Source organism: Schistocerca americana, chromosome 2 (genome assembly GCF_021461395.2).
Source record: "Schistocerca americana isolate TAMUIC-IGC-003095 chromosome 2, iqSchAmer2.1, whole genome shotgun sequence".
Lineage (NCBI taxonomy): Eukaryota > Metazoa > Arthropoda > Insecta > Orthoptera > Acrididae > Schistocerca > Schistocerca americana.
This window is the reverse complement of record NC_060120.1, coordinates 256,112,053-256,139,687: the sequence shown is the minus strand read 5'-3', so window position 1 is coordinate 256,139,687 and position 27,635 is coordinate 256,112,053. Positions and strand designations below refer to the sequence as shown.

Genomic DNA, 27,635 nt, shown 5'->3' with positions numbered 1-27,635 from the left:
TGTCAAATTAACAACACCTGGTTAATGAGACTTCCATCAGGCTTATGAATGTTATCCAGGACTTCAACATGTGCTCTAGTCCCCAAAATCTTTCAATAGCTTTTCTAATACAACACAATGTTTATGACACTAGTCACATTACTTATACAACTGTGCTGATATTTTTAATAAATGTGTAAATACCAAATAATATACTGCATTTTAACTCATAGAAATGTATTGTTTCTTGCCTTGTAAATAGAATGTTCAAATACTTACTTGGTTTGTTTTTATTTATCTTTACTGCTTGTTGCTGTAGTTATTAACTATCAATAATCAATCTTCAAAATTATAGATAATTTTGCGAAAAATAAAGTAATATCTAAGACAAATTACTCCATTCTATTCTGTCCTAGTGCACCAACAGTGGTTCCACGTTCGAAATAAAAGACAGGCTTTGTGGCAAGATTTATTGGCCAATAACGCGGTTCGCGTTCTTAGTGCATCATCAGTGCTTTCTTGAACATCAGATGGAAACTAAGATGGCTGCCGTCATGGCTTCTAATAATGACCAATGCTGTCTTTTCATGTTAACCTGATGTTGCGCTAAGAGCACAGAGACCGTCTTTTATTTGGAATAACATTTATGAATAATTACCGCTGTTTGTAGACTAACTTTTCTTCCGTTCAAATAAACTTTTGTAGTTCTGTGTTTATTCACGTTACATCTTTTTAATGTACCCAAACAATTGGAAAAGTTGAAGAATTTGACATTTAAAGATGACAGAAAACTTATACTGTCATTACCACTGATATCCTTAAATAGAGAATAGAATCCTCTGGCTACTAGCGATACCAGCAGTGACGTCACAAGCGCCTCAACTAGTTGCCCTAGGCTAGTGGTGGGCGAAGATGCCCGCAACTGGGAGGTGCTAGTGTCGCTCGAAACTAACATTGAAGTGGCGTCAAAATGACGCATCTTCCACAGAACTCGAAGGAAACATGAAATTCAATATCAGTCGATAAATGAAGACCTTGTGAGACGCCATATTGGATTTCCTCGTTTTTCGTTGTTTTCGTGCTACGCTTGTGTGTTATGACACTACACCGTTTCAAGGCAATGAGACACTGAAGATTTATCACAGACACGTAACTCTTGGCACAATGTGCCACAATTAAATGTCAGTGAATGATTCATCAGCAGTTAAAGCTTTCAGAATACCAATGATGAAAGACACTGTTGTTGAATGTTGTATGAGTTCACCTCCGTGTAATAGTTAGAAACGTGGAGTTATGGAGCCGGAAGAAGTAGGTTTGTGTGCTGTTATGTCCGAATATTTCTTACACATCTTCGTGTTTGTAAAAGATTATAGGACTTTCTTGTTAATGCAATAGAACAATATTCAGCAGTTTCGATGTTATTTACATGTAAAGACTCTCTCCCTCAGGAGTGAGTTTTTTCGATTTCGTGACTTCCGTCTGATTAAAAAATGTTGTCAGTGAAATGAGTAACGATGAAATTTGTATTCTCGCTTATTACAAATATTCGGCTGCTTATTTCGTAATATATCACGATTCCCGAGGATCCACTCACACACCTCACTCGATGTGATGTTCAGAAATGTGGTGTGAAATCTTATGGGACTTAACTGCTAAGGTCATCAGTCCCTAAGCTTACACACTACCTAACCTAAATTATCCTAAGGACAAACACACACACACCCATGACCGAGGGAGGACTCGAACCCCCGCCGGGATCAACCGCACATGCCATGACTGCAGCGCCCTAGACCGCTAGGCTAATCCCGCGCGGCTAGATGTGATGACAACACTCCATAGCAGTCGACAAGACGCTGAACAAGTCACGTCATCTTGACGCCTGTGTCCAGTAAGCTTCGAGTTAAACTGTCTCCTCCCTCCACAGCTGCGCTAGCCTCTGAACGCTAACAATGATTCGATAACAGCCGAGCAGAGAGTGTGCTGTGCAGCTGTGAGCTATAGTAGCAGAGCGACGTGCTGGCTGTTTTGTACAGGATGTTCCCCGAGTCCCCGCGGTGGCTGGCGGCGAAGGGGCGCACGCACCAGTGCCTGTCGGTGCTGCGCCACATCGCCAAGGTGAATGGCCGGTCGGTGCCGCACGGCGCCATGGAGGTGCTGGAGCGCATCGCCGCCGCCAAGGAGCGACACTTCGGCATTGCGGGCCTCTTCAGCAGCGCCCGCATCATCCGCAACACCGTCATGATCTCACTCTGCAGGTACTGCCCCAGCTCTCTCTGCGTCGTTTAGTTTATTAACATCGACTGTAGGTGAAGATCTCGCGTCTTGTCGGCATTGAAAAATCGTAACATTCTTGCAGGTATGCTGCTAGATTGTTGCATTTTCTTGGCACAATATTTCGACAGTATAGCTCGTCGTCATCATCAGGTGCTCCCTTCCATGCTGAAATGTCAGGGGGACTGTCTTCCCTCCACACATGCTCTTCACCTGTACCCACCGCCTTCCTGTGTTTGGTGTTCCATATGCCATCCACACCCAGCTCGCCCATCTAACAGTATGCGATCTGCCCTAGTGATGTGCGATCCACTCTTGAACTGATCCTTTCATGGAGTGAGCGATTGGTGCCTAAGAAAAAAGGAGTAGTATCACTTTGATACTAAAGGTGTCTCCAGTGACATCAGCGTGCGGAACACAGATTCTAGGACAGGGTGCCACAATGGCATCCCATCCAGTATGCTGAATTGGTCACTATGACATAGACTACACTGCAAAAAATACACCATACAGGATGGTCCATTGATAGTGACCGGTCCAATTATCTCACGAAATAAGCATCAAACGAAAAAACTGCAAAGAACGAAACTCGTCTAGCTTGAAGGGGGAAACCAGATGGCGCTATGGTTGGCCCACTAGATGGCGCTGCCATAGGTCAAACGGATATCAACTGTGTGTTTTTTTTAATAGGAACTCCCATTTTTATTACATATTCGAATAGTACGTAGAGAAGTATGAATATTTTAGTTGGACCACTTTTTTCCCTTTGTGATAGATGGCGCTGTAATAGTCACAAACACATGGATCACAATTTTACACCAACAGTTGGTAACAGCTAGGTTTTTTAAATTAAAATACAGAACGCAAGTATGTTTGAACATTTTAGTTCGGTTGTTCCAATATGTTACATGTACCTTTCTGAACTTATCATTTCTGAGATCGCATGCTATTACAGCGTGATTACCTGTAAATACCACAAAAAAATGGCTCTGAGCACTATAGGACTTAATATCTATGGCCATCAGTCCCCTAGAACTTAGAACTACTTAAACCTAACTAACCTAAGAACATCACACACATCCATGCCCGAGGCAGGATTCGAACCTGCGACCGTAGCGGTCACGCAGTTCCAGACTGAAGCGCCTAGAACCGCACGGCCACACCGGCCGGCGTGTAAATACCACATTAATGCAAGAAATGCTCAAAATGATGTCCGTCAACCTCAATGCATTTGGCAATACGTGTAACGACATTCCTCTCAACAGCGAGTAGTTCGCCTTCCGTAATGTTCGCACATGCATTGACAATGCGCTGACGCATGTTGTCAGGCTTTGTCGGTGGATGACGATAGCAAATATCCTTCAACTTTCCCCACAGAAAGGAATCCGGGGACGTGCGGGCCATGGTATGGTGCTTCGACGACCAATCCACCTGTCATGAAATATGCTATTCAACTCCATTTCAACCGCACGCGAGCTATGTGCCGGACATCCATCATGTTGGAAGCACATCGCCATTCTGTCATGCAGTGAAACATCTTATAGTAACATCGGTAGAACACTACGTAGGAAATCAGCATAAATTGCACCATTTAGATTTCCATCGATATAATGGCGGCCAATTATCCTTCCTCCCATAATGCCGCACCATACATTAACCCGCCAAGGTCGCTAATGTTCCACTTGTCGCAGCCATCGTGAATTTTCCGCTGCCCAATAGTGCATATTATGGCGGTTTACGTTACCGCTGTTGGTGAATGACGCTTCGTCGCTAAATAGAAATCGTGCAAAAAATCTGTCATCGTCCCGTAATTTCTCTTGTGCTCAGTGGCAGAACTGTACATGACGTTCAAAGTCGTCTCCACGCAATTCCTGGTGCATAGAAATATGGTACGGGTGCAGTCGATGTTGATGTAGCATTCTCAACACCGACGTTTTTGAGATTCCCGATTCTCGCGCAATTCGTCTGCTACTGATGTGCGGATTAGCCACTACAGCAGCTAAAACACCTACTTCCTGTTTCCTTAAATAATGTAACTATCCGGCGAACGGTCCGGACACTTGGATGATGTCGTCCAGGATACCGAGCAGCATACATAGCACACGCCCGTTGGGCATTTTGATCACAATAGCCATACATCAACACGATATCGACCTTATCCGCAATTGGTAAACGGTCCATTTTATCACAGGTAATGTATCACGAAGCAAATACTGTCCAGACTGGCGGAGTGTTACGTTATGCACGTACTTCTACGTTTGTGTCTATTACAGCGGCATCTGTCATACAGCGAAAAAAGTGGTCCAACGAAAACATTCATATTTCTTTACGTACTACACGAATATGTAATAAAACATGGGGGTTCCTATTTTTAAAAAAAACGCAGTTGATATCCCCTGACCTATGGCAGCGCCATCTAGCGGGACAACCATAGCGCCATCTGGTTTCCCCCTTCAAGCTAGACGAGTTTCGTTCTTTGTAGTTTTTTCGTTTGATGCTTATTTCGTGAGATATTTGGCACAGTCACTATCAATGGACCACCCTGTATAATGCGTTCTACATGTGACTGTACATCTTACTGTTTTGAACAGCTTTATCAGCCACAAACATAATAGAAAGCAAAGAAACACTTCATTAATGCATAAAGCACTTTATCGCCTTTTTATTTCTGCTTTTGATTTGAAAAGACAGCTTCCAAAAAACTGCCATGGTAGCCCATTCAGTGCTTCACCACAAGATGTAATGATCTACAAAGTGGAAGCACTTGGCTCCCCTAACACTCCTGACTCAGTGTGGAGCAGATTGCTGTTGACTCATGAGTCAGTGCACTCCTGGCTCACAGCTCCAGGCAACCATTCACTGCCCCCGAGTTCGTGCAGAGTGGATCGCAAGGCGACTCAGGAGTCACCCTGCTTTTTGCGCTCTTCACTCACTCACTGTTTCTCCTTGTGCTGTATTGGCTTGTTCGCTGATTCAGTTTGCAATTTGACTTGTATCTTTGTCTGATCACTCACCATTTAGAGTTCAGATTGATGTGGATATTGTTCATTGTAACAACAATGCTATGTTTATTAGATTATTAAATTTTGCGTATACAGGGTGAGTTTTTCACCTTGAGAGAACAAAAATATCACAAAAATCTCAGACTAAAACACGAAAAATACAGGTTCGATATCTTTAAAAATGCTATCTGGCAACACCAATGTTGACCTGATGCCCCACCCCCAGGATTTTGGGTTTGGGGCAACTTCCAAATCTTAAATAGGAAAATACCATTTTTGTTGTAGACTCGGACTCAGTGGGAAAAAATACGTAACTTTTGCATGTAACATTCTTGTCGTTGTATGATAGGTGGCGCTGTAAGCGCCAAATAACACAGTTGAGTTCCCGAATTGTGTTATCTCGAAAAAAATGCTTTGAATAAAAAAAAGAAACGCAGATAAGTTCAGTAATAGTGAAAAAAGTTTTTTTGTCATGTGTTCTCTCGCCTCTCACCAACGGGGTGCTCTTTTTAGGTATGTCTTCTTGCATCTTGCTAACAGGATGCTTGTTTCTGAGAACTGTTTCACAGTAAGTGCTCAGAAATGTGGCTGCCCACTTCGATGCAATAATTTATCTGCAGACGGAATCATTCGACATTATTGTATGCTAAAGTAGGTTGTCGCGTATTGTTGGCACTTCACTGTTCAAGTAATCTACCATACAAAATGCAGGAAAAGTAAGATGTGACGATCTTGGAGGCCAAGACATTAGATTATCTCTTCTAACCCACCGACAATTGTACACCCAATCTAATACTTCTGAAGGTGCTACAGAATAATGTGATGGGCAACCATCATGTTGAAATTACATTGTTTCTCGCAAGTCCAAAGGAAGGTCTGCGGAAGGTTTGCATGTAATACTGAAAGTTTGTCCTCCAAGAATTTTCGATATTTATCAACACTTAAGGTGCCACCGATAAGGAATGGACCACTGACTTTGACAAAAATTGTTCCATCCAAACATTCGTCTTTCACAGGCGCTGACAATCAACTTGGAGTAATCAATGTGAGTTTTTCACATTCCTGGAGGTCACTCGTCAGAGAACAATACTCCAGAAAAAATTTGGATCTTTCTGTATTTACGGAAGCGACCAGGGGCAAAATGTTATTCGGTTCTGAAAATCATAGCCATGAAGTCCCTGATGGAGGGAAATATTAGACGGATGATATTTTCTATGGTTCAAAATTCGGCAAACAGTAGTCCGACTAATGCCCAACTTACAACTTTGATGCCGAGTGCTAATATGGGGGTATTGATTCACTGTAGCTAATATCGCAGTTTCATTATTCTCTCCAGCAACAGTTCTACGACGATTCCTTCCAAGTGGTAAGGCGGTCACTCGTGATAAGCAGATAATTCGGGTTCGAATCCCGATCCGGCACGGATTTTCATTGTCGTCGTATCCTTATACAGCTAATGGTTGTCCGTATTCGCAACTGCGAATACATTTCATGTATTTCATGGTGGCTGTAGCCGCCGCACCACCTGTTCCTTCGGACTTGCATGAATTTTTCCCTTCTATCACTGATGTATATCAGGAACAGTACTGGTCACAAAATGCTACCCTGAAGAACTTCAATAAAGAAAAGAAAATTTACTAAAACTTTAGACTTATTTGAGGTGTGTGTTATCTTTAATATTTGTACCCTATCTGCTATGTGTGATCAGAACCAATCATTAGATATATCTCGCTACGGACGCAACAGCATTCTTTCCAGTATGTTCCAAAACGTCACGCATAAAAACGTGATTTTTCCGTGGCTCGTATCTCGGGTTCTGTTGGTGATAGAAAAGTACTGTCAAGTATTTTGGATGCCCTTGAGCTAGAGACCATTTATATACCAACAGAACGATCGTCTTAGTTTCACCGAGCTAGGTGCCCCAGTGGTCAGCACACTGCACTCGCTTCCGGGAGGACGACGGTTCAAACCCAAGCCATCCTGATTTAGGATTACCGTGATTTCCCTAAATCGCTTCAAGCAAATTCCGGGATGGTTCCTTTGAAAGGGCGCAGCCCAGTTCCTTCTGCATCCTTCCCTACTCCGAGCTTTCGCTCCGTCTCAAATGATCTCATTGTTGACGGTCATTAAACATTAATCTCCTCCTCCTCCCCCTCGTCTTAGTTTCACTATCGCACAGTACAGGCTCAAATTATGGTCGAATTACTTCCTCTAGCTTAGACAACTTGAGCAAATCGTTTGGTTCTTTTTGCATTTGATGTGGTCGTCGCTGGGCCGTAGGGTGTTTATGGAGGCACCACTAGTTCATGGATGGTTCCTTAGAAAAACCGAGTCTCGGATTCCGAGGTGGCTATGCACAGAAAATGACTGAAATTGTTACGATATGTTCCTAAGATCCCGATGTCGGATACCCTTGGACATTTTTTGATATCTTTATCCGTTTCCGAGATACCCTACTTGTACACATATAATACGATACGGAGCGAAAACGTAGTTTATAAAGTGACGTAACACAGAGAAATATGCCCTAAGTGTGTTAGTTATCATCAGAAGGGTTCTGGAAACCCTATGATGATGTAGTACTGAAGCAGATGCAAAATGTTTTTTGTACATTAAATCCGGTCTGAGGTGCAAAATTATAGTTCTGCGCTATTTCAATTTCACACAAGTAAAGTATGAAAAGTTTACTGGCCCATAAAGTTCTTTTCACAAGAGTGACATGCCCTGATGTGGTGTGGAAAAGAAGGGAATCCGCGGAAAAATGCTCCTGTCGGAACAAGAGAAAGGCGAATATGCTCCTGATTCAAAGACTCTGACTGAAAAGTTGCGTACCAGGTGTCTCATTGTTCCTTCCTCAGCATCTTTAAAAGTTTTCACAAAAATTTCGGCATGCGAAATATTCGTGCTTCTTTATGCCGAGAGAGAGAAGGAGACAGTGGCAGTCATAAAAGTAAAAAATACTGGAAGACAGCAGACAGTGGTTGTGTTACAGAAAGAGCGAAGGACACAAAGGTAGTGTGAGAGGAAGAGGGGAGACATCGGTTGTGAAACATAACTGACAGTGACAAAACACTGCTAGGAAAAGAGTGAGGGAGAAATACAGAGAAAACAGAAGTGGGTTAGAGCCAGTGATAATGACAGACATAGAGTATGATGGTGATAACGAGAAAGAGAGGAATAGTGATAATGAGAAGAGACAGCGGCAGTGGGAAGGAATACATGAGATAGTAGCAGTAAGAGAGAGCAAGGGGGAGAGAGTGACAGTGAGAGGAAACGGTAGTAGTATGAGAGAACGAAGGAGACTGTGGCTGCGATACAGGGATAGTGACAGAGAAAGAGAATGACAATAATTTGAGCCGAATGAGCAAGTGAGAATGACCAAGTGGAAGTGGATGGGTGTGAGCGACTTACAGCGATGGATAAGTGAAACTGAGCGAGTTACAGTTAGGGAAACTTGTGCGAGTGAGAATTGAACTGCATGTTACAAAGAGCTCGAATTTGTTCGCATGCCAAAATTTTTAGGAATAGTTTTAAAGGTGCTGAGGGAGTTACAATGAGGCAGCTGGTACGCCACTTTTCAGTCAGAATCTTTTAAACAAACACGAACATATTCGCATTTTTTGTATTCTGATAGGAGCATTTTTTTTCGCTGGTTCCTAATGCTTCCACGAAGTTTATTTGATAGAATCTTACGTTGAACCGTATCAACAGCCATAGTAAGATCTCTAAATGTGCCTGTGACATACTCATCTTCGTCAAGAACATCAAGAACCACTTTCGTGAATTGCGCTGTGACTGATTCAGTACTTCTACCACTTCGAAATCCAAACTGTGATTCACTTAAAAGGTTGTACACTCCTGGAAATGGAAAAAAGAACACATTGACACCGGTGTGTCAGACCCACCATACTTGCTCCGGACACTGCGAGAGGGCTGTACAAGCAATGATCACACGCACGGCACAGCGGACACACCAGGAACCGCGGTGTTGGCCGTCGAATGGCGCTAGCTGCGCAGCATTTGTGCACCGCCGCCGTCAGTGTCAGCCAGTTTGCCGTGGCATACGGAGCTCCATCGCAGTCTTTAACACTGGCAGCATGCCGCGACAGCGTGGACGTGAACCGTATGTGCAGTTGACGGACTTTGAGCGAGGGCGTATAGTGGGCATGCGGGAGGCCGGGTGGACGTACCGCCGAATTGCTCAACACGTGGGGCGTGAGGTCTCCACAGTACATCGATGTTGTCGCCAGTGGTCGGCGGAAGGTGCACGTGCCCGTCGACCTGGGACCGGACCGCAGCGACGCACGGATGCACGCCAAGACCGTAGGATCCTACGCAGTGCCGTAGGGGACCGCACCGCCACTTCCCAGCAAATTAGGGACACTGTTGCTCCTGGGGTATCGGCGAGGACCATTCGCAACCGTCTCCATGAAGCTGGGCTACGGTCCCGCACACCGTTAGGCCGTCTACCGCTCACGCCCCAACATCGTGCAGCCCGCCTCCAGTGGTGTCGCGACAGGCGTGAATGGAGGGACGAATGGAGACGTGTCGTCTTCAGCGATGAGAGTCGCTTCTGCCTTGGTGCCAATGATGGTCGTATGCGTGTTTGGCGCCGTGCAGGTGAGCGCCACAATCAGGACTGCATACGACCGAGGCACACAGGGCCAACACCCGGCATCATGGTGTGGGGAGCGATCTCCTACACTGGCCGTACACCACTGGTGACCGTCGAGGGGACACTGAATAGTGCACGGTACATCCAAACCGTCATCGAACCCATCGTTCTACCATTCCTAGACCGGCAAGGGAACTTGCTGTTCCAACAGGACAATGCACGTCCGCATGTATCCCGTGCCACCCAACGTGCTCTAGAAGGTGTAAGTCAACTACCCTGGCCAGCAAGATCTCCGGATCTGTCCCCCATTGAGCATGTTTGGGACTGGATGAAGCGTCGTCTCACGCGGTCTGCACGTCCAGCACGAACGCTGGGCCAACTGAGGCGCCAGGTGGAAATGGCATGGCAAGCCGTTCCACAGGACTACATCCAGCATCTCTACGATCGTCTCCATGGGAGAATAGCAGCCTGCATTGCTGGGAAAGGTGGATATACACTGTACTAGTGCCGACATTGTGCATGCTCTGTTGCCTGTGTCTATGTGCCTGTGGTTCTGTCAGTGTGATCATGTGATGTATCTGACCACAGGAATGTATCAATAAAGTTTCCCCTTCCTGGGACAATGAATTCACGGTGTTCTTATTTCAATTTCCAGGAGTGTATTTATCTAATTAACTCAATTACCTGTGTCTCATAACTGATTCTACTTTTTTTTAGAACGGTGACAGTGGGAAAATGAGCCAGTGATTTTCTGTGTCCTCTGCTTGATCTTTCTTTAGCACAGGTACGACTCTTCCCTGTTTTAAATACTCTGGAAATTTTGCTGATGTGCAGGATTAGTTTATTGTGTTTGTTAAAGTAGCTTGTATACTCTCTATACATTGTTTCAATATAAACGCTCGTACTTCACCCAATCAAATGAAAACCGAACTCCCGCCACAACGGGACCATGGAATGGTTCCATTCAGAAGTTCTCACCACAAGCATCAACACATTTATCCCACTGGGAGACGAGACGATCAATTCCTGTTTCGTAGAACGCGGTCGGCCACTGAAGGACCCACAACCCCACCACGTCTTGCACTTCCTGGTCCGACTGAGACCGACGTCCACGTATGTATTTCTTCACGTCGGAAAGGGTGTTAAAATCAAATGTTGGAGGATCCGAGCAGTATGGAGGATGTTGTGGTATTTCCCAACCGTATCGCTGATGTGTAGCCTTCGTCTGATTGGCAGGGCGTTATCAGCCAGCTTTCCTGTGCGTTTTGACTTTATGGCATGTTGCAGTTTAAGCGAAGTGTCTTGATAGCGCTACACATTGACTGTAGTTCCACGCTTGAGGATCTCGACGCGCAGAGGGCCCCTGCAGTCGAAGAAGAAGGTCATCATGACTACTGGAACTTGTATGAACAGCTTTTGATTTCTTCGGTGGGGGAGATGTGAGATGTTTCCACTGTAGACTTCGCCGTTTGCCCTCGAGCTGCCGGAATGATATCGGACGGAATCATCCTGTTGCACCATAACACCCGCCCCCACACTGCCAATCGGACGAAGGCTACGCTTCAGCAATTTTGTTGGGAAACTCTGCAGAATCCTCTGTACAGCCTGGACCTTTCACCGCGTGATTTTCACATCTTTGGCGACCCAAAGAAAGACATGCGTGGACGTCAGTTTCAGTCGGACGAGGAAGTGCAAGAGTGGTGGTCCGCCAGTGGCCGACCACGTTCTACGAACCATGAATTGACCGTCTCCTCTCCCAGTGGGGTAAATGTGTTAATGTTTGTGGTGATTACTTCTGAATGGAGTCATTCGATGGTTCCACTATGGTGGGTGTTCGGTTTTCATTTGGCTGCCCGTTATACATCAGTTGTTGGTATGACTATTTGAGTATAGTGTGTTTTTCCTAAATTTAGGACAGACCATTTCTAGAGGACCGCTTCAGAATCCTTTAAAAATATCACTACAATTTCTTCTGAACCTTTATCTCTAAACTTATTTATTATAATGTTAGCATGGTCTGCAAAAAATCACAACTTTGCTTGTTGAATATTAGTGGAAAGTTACGTATCTAAGGAAAGGAGTGGACCCAAAATTGAACCTTCATGATTCCTCTCCGGTCATTAAAATTTTCTCTCCTTGATGTCATGGTACTTCGGCAGCTTCTGCCATTTCCATTGCTTAATTTTTCATGTAGCTTCTCATTTGACTTCACAATGCCGAGCTGACATTCCATATGTTTCCAGTACAGTACAGTCTGAGTTGGTCTGGGGAATCCAGAAATCAAGCCTGGAACCTTTCCATTAGTATGCAATAACATTAACCACTATACCAGAGAGATGGAGAAGGGAATTACTAGGAGAAATACGAACATGAATCAAGGAACAACATGAAGCAACACTGATGGAAATGGCTGAAGACTGTAACAGTTGGAAAAGAGAGAGACAGTCATTCCACAACTCTATATACAGGATTTTTAAGAAAAAGTATAACATATTACAACAGAAGGTAGTATTGGTGAAGACAAGGAGAAAACTTCCATAGCTATATGTTAAGAAATCAATACATGTTGACATTTGGGACGTTTTACATGTGACGAGTAATGTATAGTAATCGGTCACGTGGATGGCCACAATTGAGGGCATAGCAAATTGCTACAATACGCACATGCGGACGGACGCAAATCTTTGAGAGTCATGGACCTGAGACAGCAGGATCGTTTCACTATCAACGTATTTGCAGGAATTGCCAGCGAAAAACTCGCAGGGTCACAGACTTTACCAAAGAGATTAACAGGTGCTGTGTATCACCGATTTATGCACGATGAATTACCTGCGGTATTGTAGAACGTTACCCTTGCAGAAAGTCAACGACTGTGGTTTATACAGGATGGGCAAACACACTGTTTTACGGATCGTACAACAGTGCCTCACCACGTTTCACGGACGATGGATTTACCAAGAAAGTCTTGTGGCACGGCCTCCTCGTTTACCAGACCTACATCTGCTGTATTTCTGGCTAAGGGATGTTTAAAAGCATTGATGTACCACCAACCCATTGACGATGTACAGACGTTACAGGAGCGTGTAACCAATGTATATGACACAAAGGGAATGGAGCCAGATGTAGTTGAAAGAGCGTGTGATACACTGCGAGAAAGGGCTGAAGGGTGGATCAGCATGCGTGGTATCTACTTCTACGTAACAGATGAGGCAGAGTGCGATTGGCCCAAACCTCAGCAGGTACTGATTTCCGGCCACAGTATTGTCCTTTACTTAAAATTATCAGTAATTATCTAAAGGAGTATCTTAATGTTTTACCATGTATTTCTCGACTGATGAAGTTACGGGAGTGCAGCCGTAACTAAGTCTTATTTTCTTCCGATATTTCGGCTGCCAAACGTCCAAAAATCTCCTGAGGTAATCCTAAGACATGATCCAGTACTCCTACCTGCTTTATAAATGCGTCCCACGTACCACGTCAACGCATATGAGGCCACAGACAGCAGTAGCTAATAAAACAATCGTATAGTATAACTGGTTGGGATCATCTCGGATATTTTGCAGCCTGGTGCAAGTCTTTCAGTTAGACACCATTTCGGTTACTTGTGTGTCCCTGACCTACCTCAGTAAGCCAACGATGCAAAAGTGACCTACAGTGTAAAGCGGAATCTGATCCACGTGTCGTTTCTCGTGAATCTTGACATGATTTACAGACGATAGCGAGGTTAAAGCCAGACTAAAATATTCTGCAGTCCGATTTTCATTCGATCCTGGGACGTTTCGGTTTCCAGAAACTCGCTTTACCACCAGACTCCCAGGCCTTGCTTCTTGAAGGTGAAATTGACTCCCCCTCTTTTCTTACCGGATCACTGACTTCCAGCTGTTGCCGTTTTGTTTGTAGCGTGATGCGACGGATCCATGTCTGATCCACAGTCATTAATTACGGCATGAAAACGATCCATACAATCCTGACAAATTCGATTTCTTATTTTTGAAACAGTTTTCAAAAAATTCTGCAGTTCTTTTGCGCCTATATTATTTTATTTGCTATCTTCACGTAAAATGTAACACGGTGTTTTTTCTTACATACCTGTGGTGTAATCTAAACAACAAGCCCTACTTGCTTATCGTTCGATATTATGCAGTCCACTTTTTCATTGTTCTCATCTGTGTTTGCAAGTTCCACACGTCCTTCAAGTGGACCATCTTCAAGAGAAATGCAGCCACATTTCAAACGAGCTCCCTATTTCTTAATACGTAGTTGAACGTTAATGAGCAGATTCTTAACTGACCATCTACATAGCGGTTCTGGCGCTGCAGTCCGGAACCGCGGGACTGCTACGGTCGCAGGTTCGAATCCTGCCTCGGGCATGGGTGTGTGTGATGTCCTTAGGTTAGGTAGGTTTAAGTAGTTCTAAGTTCTAGGGGACTTATGACCTAAGATGTTGAGTCCCATAGTGCTCAGAGCCATTTTTTTTACCATCTACATCTACACTCTTCAGGTTATCTTATGGTGTGTGGCAGAAGGTACTTTTTCTACCACTACCACTCCCTTCCCCCTTTCCTGTTCCAGTTTCGAATGGTGCGAGGGAAAAACGATTGTTGCTAACACCCTGTACGGGTGCGAATCTCCCCAATTTTACCTTCATAGTCTTTTCTCGTGATACGTTTATTTACAAACATTTGGTGACCTTCCGTTGGTGATCGACTGTCCTAAACAAAGAATCTCATCATAGGACAACTTTCGACTTCATCTGTTCGAACGAATCCCACACAGTACAATAGCTTTAAAAGCCCCAGAAACAAACTCATTCTTAGATCAAGTAGACCAACATGAAACAAGAGATTATTGAAATTTATGGCATCTCTTTACTACAGCAAATCAAAGCAGCTAAACAGAAACTAAGCCTCGGACTGACCGTGTTTGCGTGTTGCCGCCTACAGGATCAGCGGCTTCCTGACGTTCTACGTGCTGGTACTGAACGTGAGCAACATGTCGGGGAACCCGTACCTCAACTTCCTGTACCAGGCGCTGGTGGAGGTGCCCGGCTTCGTGATGGGACGCTACCTGGGTGACTGGCTGGGCCGGCGCTGGACCCAGGCCGGCAGCCAGTGGGTCATGGCGCTCGCCAACTTCACCATCGTCATCATCCTCACCTGTGAGTTGCGTTACCCATCCATAGTCGTTTGGCTCCGTCATGAATCAATAAGTGAGAAGTGGTTGGGCTGATACTGTACGTAGGGCGGCACGTGTTACTGGCCCTCTACAACTTCGCAAACATCATTATAGTCATCTGTCTCATTATTCATCTGTACTGCACTCAGTGAAAAGAAACATTAAGCACTTAGAAAGAACTGTCCGCTATAGACAACTCCACTAACATACATACCATCCATGTCTATGTAAATGATTGGTGTTGCAGTCATATGTAGTGACTGCATAGGCCATTGGACTGGGTTGGTGTTGTTAACACGTCTCCATATTACCAGGTCTAATGCGAGTGCAATGCATTAATGTAGTCAGCACCTGACAGAGTTGAAAAGGATCACCATTGTGGGTCTGCGCGTGGTCGGCTGGACAATTCTTGGAATATCTGGGCATTTTAGGCGTCCAGATGTGACCACGGCCAGGTATTGGACTGTATCCAAATTTGAGGAGAACTATACACATCACTAAATTTCTAGTCGACCAAGTCTGATCACATCACATCCATTGTGCACTAAGTAACATCATAACCCCTTCACATCTGCACCTGGCGTCTGGTTACAAGTAACTGATTCACTACAACAGCTTTTGTCATCGCATACGGTTACAAGTCTAGCAGAAGACGTTTCTGTTATCACCACAACACAAAACAGAGAATTATTGTTTGTCTTAGAGCACGAAACAAGCAGCACAAAGCAAGGCTCCACCATAGAAGGTTTTAAGAGCCATCAGATGATGTAGTTTAAAAATCCAAATCAAGTAATGATTAAACGTGAACAAACATTTTATGCTATGCTTGTGACTGGTTGCTAAACTTTATAATCCTCATAAATGTTGTCTTTGAGTGATGCCAGACCTGGAAAACGGGTTGTTGACAAGTAGCATAACATCATTTACAGTGATAAACTGGGTTTTACACTGCCTCAGGTAACCATCATATATAAGTATGGCGGCAACCAGGCCATAATATACATACTCCAAACGTTTTGGAGAGACATAATACTGTTACCAATACCATCATGGTGTGTGGAACCGTCACTTGTGAGTTTAGGTTATCCCTAGCAGTGATTCAAGGAACTCTCACACCACAGTGACAGGCCCGCAAGGCATCCTGCGCCGTCATGTACTGCCTCTCACGAGACAATCTCCTGATGTCACATTTCAACACGACAAAACTCTTTCACAAACAGGACACAGCTTGTCCACAGAAAAACCACAGACCAGCCAACATGATCTCCTTGCTTCTCCCAGCTTAGTCCCATTTTGGGACTGTTACTTTGTAGTTGCAGTAATCATTTGAAACCTGAAAAAAGTGTCGAATTGAAAACGTAGAAGAGATTGCAAGCCTTCTTTTTAAGGGAAATTTCACAACTTACTTCTTTTCCCTTTATCTGTGTTAAACAGTAATAGTTATTATTTCAGTCTGACTTTCATTGATCATAAGTTCTTTCTCAGTATACGACGGTTGCCTGGAATGTGAAACCTCCGTTTAGGCTATATTTAAAATACTGGAACAATCAAAACCATTGTGAGCCGTGTGCGGCTCGTGTTGGTGCCGTTGGTAGGTTGGCATCGTGTAATAGGGATCGTGGCGTCCCGTTTTCTTCTTCTGTTTACTGGCGCCAATACGTTTGCTAGTGTTGTCTGTCCGCGAGTGGCAGCAGCAGCGTTTATCGATATCTAGTACCCGTACTATCTTTGGAAGGACGTGAAGTGTTTTCCGGGTCGGGTGTGTCGGTAGTTCGGTTGGGACGGAGCAGCAGAGAGGTCCGGCAGTACAAGGACATGCCGGGACCGCTGGCGGCACGCAGGCATTGCCAGATCGAGGGGCTGTAGTTGCGAGGGCCACAACCTCGTTGTCCACCGGACCCAGGACGTTGAGTTGAGTGAACATTAATCCAGTAGTGAAACTTCCACTATTTTGTGATCACGCCGTTTGTTCGTGCATTGCTGGTCGCGAGGTCGCCGTGAGACGAATAGCAACAAGTGGAGCGAGTCAAGTTGGCGGAATCTATTAGCCGTCTTCTACTGCCTGTTACTAGTTTTTGAATTCTGTGTTATTATTGGTGAAGTGCAACCAGCGGTATTTTACTGCCTAGTGGCCGCTAATGCCTTGGAGGTTAGCGTATTTTTGTGGCAGTGTACTTTTCCTCGTCTTGCCGATGCTGTCCGGCATGATGTGTAGTTTGAGAGCCTTCTTGACTGCAGTGAGGATTGTGGTTTTTTTTTGTCTACCTTGGTTGTAGTGGTTCCTTCTGCCTTTCGATATTTTAAACACTGGATTCTGAAAACACAGTGCTGTCTGTCACTTCATTCTCGGTTGAATTTTTCTGTTTTCGTACTGGTTATCACATGTTAGGTGGATTTGGTAAGAGCATTGATCAGTGTTTAAACTCTACCTAGTTTGAGTTGCCACAATGGTAGGTGAGCATAACTCTTGGCTACCTGTCTCACCGGTTACACAGCTGTAGGGACTTTTTCTCAGGGCGATCCTTGGAGCACCGTCTGTGGATCACTCCCTTCTTTATTTGGTCTGATTGTGTCAATTGCTTAAAAATAATATTTTGTATAAATTATTCCTATTGCTTGAGGCCTTCAGCTGACAATAATTTGAATTCTTCTTAATAAGGCCTTCAGCTGACAATAATTTGAATTCTTCTTAATAAGGCCTTCAGCCGCCAGTGTAGCTTGTGTTGCAGTCAATTTTTTTAAAGATTGTTTAAAAAATTATTTGCTGTTTTTAACATGCAATTGTCTTCCTCATTTGTAATACAGGCCTTCAGCCGTTAGTTGTTCTGAAGTATATCTCGTGGCCTTCAGCCGACAAATAATTCGAATTCTTTGTTAATAAGGCCTTCAGCCGTCAGTGTAGCTTGTGTTACAGTCGATTTTTTTAATGATTGTTTTTAAAAAATTACTTCCTTAAATAAGGTGTACGTGTATACTGTGCAACCAACGGTAACTGATTAGGCCCCGTTCACACCTTTTCCTGCTTTCCCTAAGTTCCACGTTTCACATTGTATTAGTCTGACGTTATGCTTCACCCTGCGAACATATTGCTTCATGCGTAACTTGATACACTACATCGGTAACAATGATACAAATTATCATTTCTGGACGCATGACCTGAGACGACCTCCCTGATGACTGTGGCATGAGAGTCCACAGAGGTTTTGCGGTGGAAGGGGGCAGGGCATGTTTAATGAAGATGAGTTGGCCAGTTTCAAGGCGTGTCATGTCATAAGACCTAAACGTTATAGGTGACACACTATTACATACACTCTACGATAGAAAAGAAAAAAAACGATGCACCACGAAATGATTATCCGAATGGGATGGAAAGCGGTAGATGTGGTGTTCACGTACAGTCAAACAAATGATTAAAATTTCAGAAAAATTGGATGATGTAATCAAGGGAAAGAGATTCATAAAATGAGCATATCAATAACGTGTTGGTCCACCTCTGTCCCTTATGCAAGCAGTTATTCGGATGACATTGATTGATAGAGTTGTTGAATGTCCTCCTGAGGGATACCGTGACAAATTCTGTCCAACTTGTGCGTTAGATCGTCAAAATCCCAAGCTAGTTGGACGTCTTTGCCCATAATGTTCAAAACGCTTTAAATTTCGAAGAGATCCGGCGACCTCGCTGGTCAAGGCAGGATTTGGCAAGCACGATGCCAAGCGGTACAAATTGTCGCTGTGTGCGGGCGGGCGTTATCTTGCTGAAATGTAAGCCCAGGATGGCTCGCCTTGAAGGGCAACAGAACGGGGCCTAGAATATTGTGGACGTGCCGCTGTGCCGTAAAGGTGAGGCGGATGAAAACCAAAGTGATCTGTTATGAAAAGACACAAGACCCGAGACAACCACTCCTGCATGTCGGGTCGCATGGCTAGCGACAGGCTGGTTGGTATCCCGCCACTGTCTGGGGCATCTCTAGGCGTGGCTGGTCATCGCGGCTCAGTTCGAAGTAAGACTCATTACTGAAGACCGTTCTGCTACAGTCAGTGAGAGTCGGCTGGTGTGGCCGAGCGGTTCTAGGCGCTTCAGTCTGGAACCGCGCGACTGCTACGGTCGCAGGTCCGAATCCTGCCTCGGGCATGGATGTGTCTGATGTCCTTAGGTTAGTTAGATTTAAGTAGTTCTAAGTGTAGGGGACTGATGGCCTCAGATGTTAAGTCCCACAGTGGTCAGAGCTATTTATTTGAACCATTTGAACAGTCAGTAATGTCCCAGGTACGTCGACGGTATTCTGTACCCCGTTTTGTTGCCTTTCGTGGCATGCCATCCCGGGCTTATACAATGAGGTGACGAAAGTGGGAACATATGCACTTATACAGATGGCGTTAGTGTCATGTACAGAATGTACGAAAGGACAGTACATTGGCGGAGCTATCGTTTGTACTGAGGTGATTCATGTGAAAAGGTTTGCGACGCGATTCTGGCCGCATGGCGGGAAATAAGACTTTGAAAGCGGAATAGTAGTTGGAGTAAGATGCATGGGACATCCCATTTTGAAAATTCTTAGGGGATTCATTTTTCCGAGATCCACAATGTGCAGAGAGTGCCGAGAATACCAGATTTCAGGCATTACCTCTCACCATGGACAACGCAGTGGCCGACAGCCTTCACTTAAAGACAGAGAGAGCGGTGTTTTGCTTCAAGTTGTGAGTGCTAACAAATGAGCAACACTACGTGAAATAACCGCAGAAATCAACGGGGGACGTACAACGAACTTATCTGTTAGGACAGTGCGGTGAAATTTTGCATTAGTTAATGGGCTATGACAGCGGACGACTGGCGCGAGAGTCCGCAGCTCGTGGTCGTGCGGTAGCGTTCTCGCTTCCCACGCCCGGGTTCCCGGGTTCGATTCCTGGCGGGGTCAGGGATTTTCTCTGCCTCGTGATGACTGGGTGTTGTGTGATGTCCTTAGGTTAGTTAGGTTTAAGTAGTTCTAAGTTCTAGGGGGCTGATGACCATACTGGCGCGAGAGCCTCTGCTAACAGCACGATATCGCCTGCAGCGCTTCTCTTGGGCTCGTGACCATATTGGTTGGACCCTAGACGACTGAAAAACCGCGGCCTGGTCAGATGAGTCCCGATTTCAGTTGATCTTTTCTTCGTAGTTGCTAAACCCCACCTTGACCGGCAGGGTCCCTGGATCCCTCCCAGTTAAAAAAGTTTTGAGCATTATGGAGACTGTCCTCCAACCGTATCTGAATTTTTACGCTTGAACACGCCAGTCTGGCGGAATTTGGCACTATACCACTCAGGAGGACATCCAACTACACTATCAATTAATGCCAAGCCGAATAACTGCTTGCACAAGGGCCAGAGGTAGACCAACGCGTTATTTACTTGCTCAATTTGTGAAGTTCTTTCTCTTGGATCAATCATCCATTTTTTCTAAAATTGCAATTATTTACTTGTCTGAATATGTACACCACTTCCACCGATTTCCATTCCGTTCGAATAATTCCGTCGTAGTGCGTCTTTTGTTTTCTTATATATTTAAGACTTATTATACCTGAGAGAATAGATGGTTCTCGACTCAGTGTATGAATATTAAAGGCTTACTATACCTGAAAGATGGTTGTTGACTCAGTATATGAATAAAAACTGTGTACTCGAGATCTGAGCGTTGGTGAACAAGTACCCCTTCTGGTCCCCGTTGCGGACACCTATGGCATGAGGATAGTCTGATGTTTAGCCGAAACTGACAGTGTTTCGATAAAGAGGTAAGATATCGCCCCTTTAAAAAAGTATTAGAAAAATTGTAAAACAGCGCTCATGTATTATTCGTTTGAATAATCACCTTTCATAATTTCCAGGTTGAGCATCAACAATACCGCTGCATAAACTTGTGCCGCCTAATACTGCATCCAGACCATGAGAACACGTTGAAGTTCTTGGCTAGAGACAAAAAGACTGGGAGTCAAGCCCCTAATCCATGAGCTTGGGGAGGCGGTAATCAGTGCAGCCAAGTCTGGACTGTCGGGTGGACGTTCGAAAACGCCTCATTTCAACACCCTTAGCAGGTCCTATGTTTGCCAGGTTAAGTGAGGCAGAGCACTGTCGTGCATTGATTACAGTGTTTGACAGAATAGTTAAAAAGAGACTGCTAATACGAGCTACGATGACAACTTGGAACCAAAGCAATCTCAGCTTGTACGCGAATCGGTGTGAAACGTAACAGTACAGCCGTTGCGACCAGCGGGATTACGAGTTGCCCTCCTGCTGATAACGACGATGAACTAAACGTGACGCTAGCGACAGTGCTGCTGCCTCACGGCTTGACTTCCATGATGTCAGATTACGCAGAGCTCCCTGTTATCCTTACTACGGATTACGCGGTGCACAGTTCGGCGTTTTTATTAAATAAATGAGAAACGAAACCTAAAGTATTGTTATATTTAGAAAAGATATTTTACTTTCGAACACAAATGTCTGGTTGTTAAGGCAGATATGAGGAAAGTACCCGCGAGTGTTTAAACACCGAGATTTTATCAGCTTATTAGTAAGTAATTGTGATGAAGAAGCCAACTCCATCAGCATCCTCACCGAGCTACTGAAATGCACTGATTTGTGATTAGGAGCTTCAGCGTACAATTCGTTTGATCCCCGGAAACGATAAACTTCGACAGGAAAAAGAACGGAATGAAAAGCAGAAACATGAACAGAATTGGATGGTAATTTTCTGAAAGTGAACTTAAAGTAAATGACATGAAATACAGTGCGTTTTAAGTGCAATTTTGTAAACAAATTGCCAGTTTCCCGTAAATGATACATTAGGTAACTGAAGCACTGGGTTTTCAAAGATGACATGAAGCGTACTTTGTAAACACAGTAAGTACAACATCGTGGCAGAAACATGTGTATTTGGGATTAGTCGTGTTTTATGACTTATCCAAGCAATCTCGCGTTCGTATTGACTCACATAATCGGAAGTTTGCTTCAGGTACCGTACACTGACGAGCCAAAACATTATGACCACCTGTTAATAGCTTGTTGGGCCATGTTTGCAACGTAGTATATCACCGATTCTGCGTATCATCGATTCTGTTGTTGGCTGATAGATTTACGGAGTTCTGTGGCACCAGGTGCCTATGCACAAGTCATGTGATACCCGTAAATAACTCGCCTTGATCTGTGTACCCGGTGATGGTGCTCGATAGCGACCCAGACTGGAACCATCGGATTCACATAAGGCGAATCTGGTAGCCAAGACATTAACGTGATTTCGCTGTCATGCTCTTCAGACCACTGTAGCCCGACCCTGGCTTCGAGACAAGGACAGTGACATTGCTGAAAGATCTCATCGCCGTCAGGGAAGACATCAAACATGAAGGGATGCAGATGGCCCACAGCTGACATGGTGTCTTCGATTACTACCACAAGTAGTAACATAATACTGCTCAAACCAGACTGCGTCCGTGGCGCGGTGCACGTTTCGAGCCGCCTCGAGGAAGGAGACGACCATCGACGATTTATCCGACGAGGCAACACGTTTCCAGTGATAAACGGCCCAATCGTAATTGACGATGTCGTTGGGCCAACCTGTGAAGAAGCAGGGGTCGTCTGCTGCCGAGCCCCTCGTTCAACAGTGTGCTCTGAATGGTGTGCTCCAAAACACATGTGCGCCCTCCAGGCTTTGTGCTCCTTCGCCTGAGGTGCCGCAGATGGCCAGTGTAGGATATTATTCTGCACTTGGAACGTCTACAAGTTTGTCCCCAATGGGTTTCACGTTTATTGATTGAAGGTCACATAGTTTAGTGGAGAACCATCACAATATTAGAAATGTCTCCACAGCAGAAGCCGTTGTCCATAACTTGCCCAGCTCATTGGAACTTACAGATTTCGAAAAGATGCCCAAGAGTTTTCGATGAGTATTCTGATAAGCGACGGAAACTGGTTCCATCACTATGTGCCTGAGACAAAACGTTACAGCGTTGCCTCTGTCTCGAGTGAAAGGTGACACCAAGGACTGAAAGAGATGAAGACCGAGAAAGTCGAGTTGATTCAGAATTACAGTATTGTCAATGAATGAGACGCGTTAATAATTCTTTATCATATCGATGAGAAAAATGCCGTCTCTTGCAAATACATGTTTTATTTGTATGAAGCAAATATGTTGATGCCAAACTATTATTTCCGCTCCATATACTATGTTGACAAGATTCTAATTTGGTATCGTTGGATGGTATACAATGATGGGCCGAAACATTATGACCACGTGCTTAATAGATTCTTTGTCCGTGTTTGGAACGAAGTACATCAATGATTCTGTGTATCAGGTATCCGACAGTTCTTTGGTAAGCTTGTGAAGGTATGTGGAATTAGATGTATACGCACAGACCACGCAATTCGCGTAAATAGCGGGCCACTGATTTGTGCAGGCCGTGATGTTGCACCATAGCGATCCAAATGGGTTCCATACGATTTACATTAGGCGAATTTGGTCGCAGAGACATCAACGTGAGTTCACTATAATGGTCCTGAAACCAGTGTAGCACGGTTCTGGCTCCAGACAGCGGCAATTATACTGCTGAAAAATGACGTCGCCGTCGGGGAAGACGTCAAGCACGAAGGGGTGCAGATGGTTCGCAGCTGTCAGCGTGTCTTCGATTATTACCACGGGCCCCATGTAAGCGCGGGAGAATGTTTCCCACAGTATAATACTGCTCCCACCGGGCTGCGTACCTGGCGCGCTGCACGTTTCGAGCCGCCGTTCACCTCGACGACGGCGTTTGTGGAGACGACCATCGACCTGGTGCAGCAAAAATGTGAATCACAAGAAGAGCTGGCACATTCCCACTGGCCGATGGTCGAATCCCGAGGGTCCCGTGCCCACTGCAGTCATAACTGACGAAGTCGTTGGGTCAACATGTGAACACACAGGTGTAGTCTGCTGGTGAGCTCCTTATCCAGCAATGTACGATGAACGCTGTGCGCCGAAGCGGTTGTCCATTGTTCTCTTTCGGCAAATATACCACCTATCTTACTTTACAGTGTAGAAAAGCCTCTAAACCCGACGTTCTCTGAGTAGTCGTCGACGTCCAACTACTTAGTGAGTAGCGCTAGTTGCACTCCCTTTCTACGTCTTTCCATGGATGCTCTCGACAATAGCACTTGAACATTCGACCAGCTTCCCCGTTTTATAGATACTCGTCCACAGGCTCTGCGTAATGATGATCTGCCCTTTGTCAGTGTCGCTTATCTTAGTGGATTTCTCCATTTGCAGCGCATATCTTCGCTAGGATACTGGCCCATCTGTCCCTGCTCGGCTTACACACACATTCCCTTGTAACCTCCCCAGGATAAAAAATATAATGTATATTGTATTCACATTTAGCGTAACCTACCAACAGATAAATACACTCCTGGAAATGGAAAAAAGAACACATTGACACCGGTGTGTCAGACCCACCATACTTGCTCCGGGCACTGCGAGAGGGCTGTACAAGCAATGATCACACGCACGCCACAGCGGACACACCAGGAACCGCGGTGTTGGCCGTCGAATGGCGCTAGCTGCGCAGCATTTGTGCACCGCCGCCGTCAGTGTCAGCCAGTTTGCCGTGGCATACGGAGCTCCATCGTGCCACCCAACGTGCTCTAGAAGGTGTAAGTCAACTACCCTGGCCAGCAAGATCTCCGGATCTGTCCCCCATTGAGCATGTTTGGGACTGGATGAAGCGTCGTCTCACGCGGTCTGCACGTCCAGCACGAACGCTGGTCCAACTGAGGCGACAGGTGGAAATGGCATGGCAAGCCGTTCCACAGGACTACATCCAGCATCTCTACGATCGTCTCCATGGGAGAATAGCAGCCTGCATTGCTGCGAAAGGTGGATATACACTGTACTAGTGCCGACATTGTGCATGCTCTGTTGCCTGTGTCTATGTGCCTGTGGTTCTGTCAGTGTGATCATGTGATGTATCTGACCCCAGGAATGTGTCAATAAAGTTTCCCCTTCCTGGGACAATGAATTCACAGTGTTCTTATTTCAATTTCCAGGAGTGTATAATTATATAGCCTAATTCACATTCAGTGTAACTACCCAACAGATAAATTCCGTAACCTTTGAACAATAAAATGTGACTAACCTCCCAATAAAATTGTGGTTCACTTATGACCTTTCAATAATTGACTGTGAATTTAAGCTAGTAAATTTTAGACGTCAGCAGTGCGGCGTCATGGCCCTGAAAATTCATTCTGAATAAATTGAAAATTCTTACCTCAATATGGTCGCCGGATAACGCGCATATATCTGCTCCTATAAGAATTTTTTCTGGCACAGCCCAGTGCAATGTTGGCCGATAGATTTGTCATGTATAAAAGGAAACAACTGATTTTTCTTTACAGTAGTCGGAATGACCATGGTTTGGAGAAATTAGTAAATTCTTTAAATTGAGATGAATAATTGTCAAAAAGATAATTTTTATAAGAAACATTATTACTAAGAGATTTCTTTTTAAAAACATTTACATGGGACTTGATGTAACAACACTACATATGCGCGAGGCTGCTTTTACCTTATACTACAATGCTCAGGCACCGTCATCGCTCCCCCACGACCGGCCCAGCCAACTCCACACACACGACTGCTAGCTACTACTTAATTCTACTGCCACACAGTTCCTACTGCATACAACACCGCTCTCTGGTCTGAGATTCTCTTATACCTTACATATCGCAGGCAGTGCATGAGCAATCCATCGAAATTACATCTGCTCGAGTGCGCTAGCAACAAATTCCTTAATCATGGACCTCTCACACCCTCAATCCCAGCAGGAGGCATCCAACCTTGCATTGGGCAGTGGTCATACTGGTTTGGCTGATCAGTGGGTATATGAAAATGAAGGTTACTTTCCAGACTGTCCTCATAATTTACACTGTTCAGTGAGTACGTTGTAACGAAACGCTAAACAGCACGTAGTACAGTTTTCGCCTCGTTTGCAGTCACGTCGGTGAGCTGGCCGACGACGGTGCTGGTGGTGTTCATCCGCTTCGGCACGACGATCGTCAACTACATCGCCTACCTGCAGAGCATGGAGCTGTACCCCACGTGCATCCGGCAGACGGGCACCTCGTTCGGCATGCTGGCGGCTGGAGCTCTGGCCGCCGTCGCGCCCTACGTCGTCCATCTGGTGAGTGGCGACCTCCTCATCAGCTCTCCCAACGAGCTACCCGCTACTGTCGTGTTGCCGTTGCCCTCTTACCGCCAGGTGGAGGTCCAGGGCTCGGTTGTCAAGGAGTCACAGTTTGTTACTGTCTCTTTCCAAAATATAACTATCGTCACCCCCACATTTAACGAGTCACAGGTGTCTAAGGCGTTAATAACAATAACAATAGCCGGCCGGAGTGGCCGAGCGGTTCTAGGCGCTACAGTCTCGAACCGCGTGACCGCAACGGTCGCAGGTTCGAATACTGCCTCGGGCATGGATGTGTGTGATGTCCTTAGGTTAGTTAGGTTTAAGTAGTTCCAAGTTCTAGGGGACTGATGACCTAAGCAATTAAGTCCCATAGTGCTCAGAGCCACTTTTGAACAATAACAATAAAATATATAGCACGTTTTAATATTGGAACAATAATATTTGTAAAGAAATTAGAATTATGTTAATAGCTTCAGCTGTCGACGGGCGTTGATATACACTACTGGCCATTAAAATTGCTACACCACGAAGATCACGTGCTACAGACGCGAAATTTAGCCGACAGGAACAAGATGCTGTGATATGCAAATGATTACCTTTTCAGAGCATTCACACAAGGTTGGCGCCGGTGGCGACACCTACAACGTGCTGGCATGAATCGGTGAAACGTTGTTGTGATGCCTTGTGTAAGGAGGGGAAATGCGTACCATCACGTTTCCGACTTTGATAAAGGTCGGATTGTAGCCTATCGCGAATGCGGTTTACAGTATCGCGACATTACTGCTCGCGTTGATCGAGATCCAATGACTGTTAGCAGAATATGGAATCGGTGGGTTCAGGAGGGTAATACGGAACGCCGTGCTGGATCCCGACGGCCTCGTATCACTAGCAGTCGAGATGAAAGGCATCTTATCCGCATGGCTGTAACGGATCGTGCAGTCACGTCTCGATCCCTGAATCAACAGATCGGGACGTTTGCAAGACAACAACCATCTACACGAACAGTTTGACGACTTTGCAGCAGCATGGACTGTCAGCTCGGAGACTATGGCTGCGGTTACCCTTGACACTGCATCACAGACAGGAGCGCCTGCGATGGTGTACTCTACGACGAACCTGGGTGCACGAATGGCAAAACGTAATTTTTTCGGATGAATCCAGGTTCTGTTTACAGCATCATGATGGTCGCATCCGTGTTTGGCGACATCGCGGTGAAAGTACATTGGAAGCGTGTATTCGTCATCCCCGTACTGGCGTATCACCTGGCGTGATGTTATGGAGTGCCATTAGTTACACGTCTCGGTCACCTCTTGTTCGCATTGATGGCACTTTGAACAGTGGACGTTACATTTCAGATGTGTTACGACCCGTGGCTCTACGCTTCATTCGATCCCTGCGAAACCCTAC

At 45.2% G+C, this 27,635-nt stretch overlaps 1 protein-coding gene across 1 annotated transcript in view; it reads left to right on the top strand.

The window, feature by feature from the left end:
- Positions 1 to 27,635, top strand: part of LOC124595471 (carcinine transporter) — a 115,365-nt gene that overhangs the window by 76,037 nt on the left and 11,693 nt on the right. Inside the window, exons 6-8 of the mRNA XM_047134227.1 lie at positions 2,013 to 2,234; positions 14,811 to 15,025; positions 26,035 to 26,222. Of these exons, the coding sequence (XP_046990183.1) occupies positions 2,013 to 2,234; positions 14,811 to 15,025; positions 26,035 to 26,222 (625 nt within the window). The remainder of the gene's footprint in view (positions 1 to 2,012; positions 2,235 to 14,810; positions 15,026 to 26,034; positions 26,223 to 27,635) is intronic.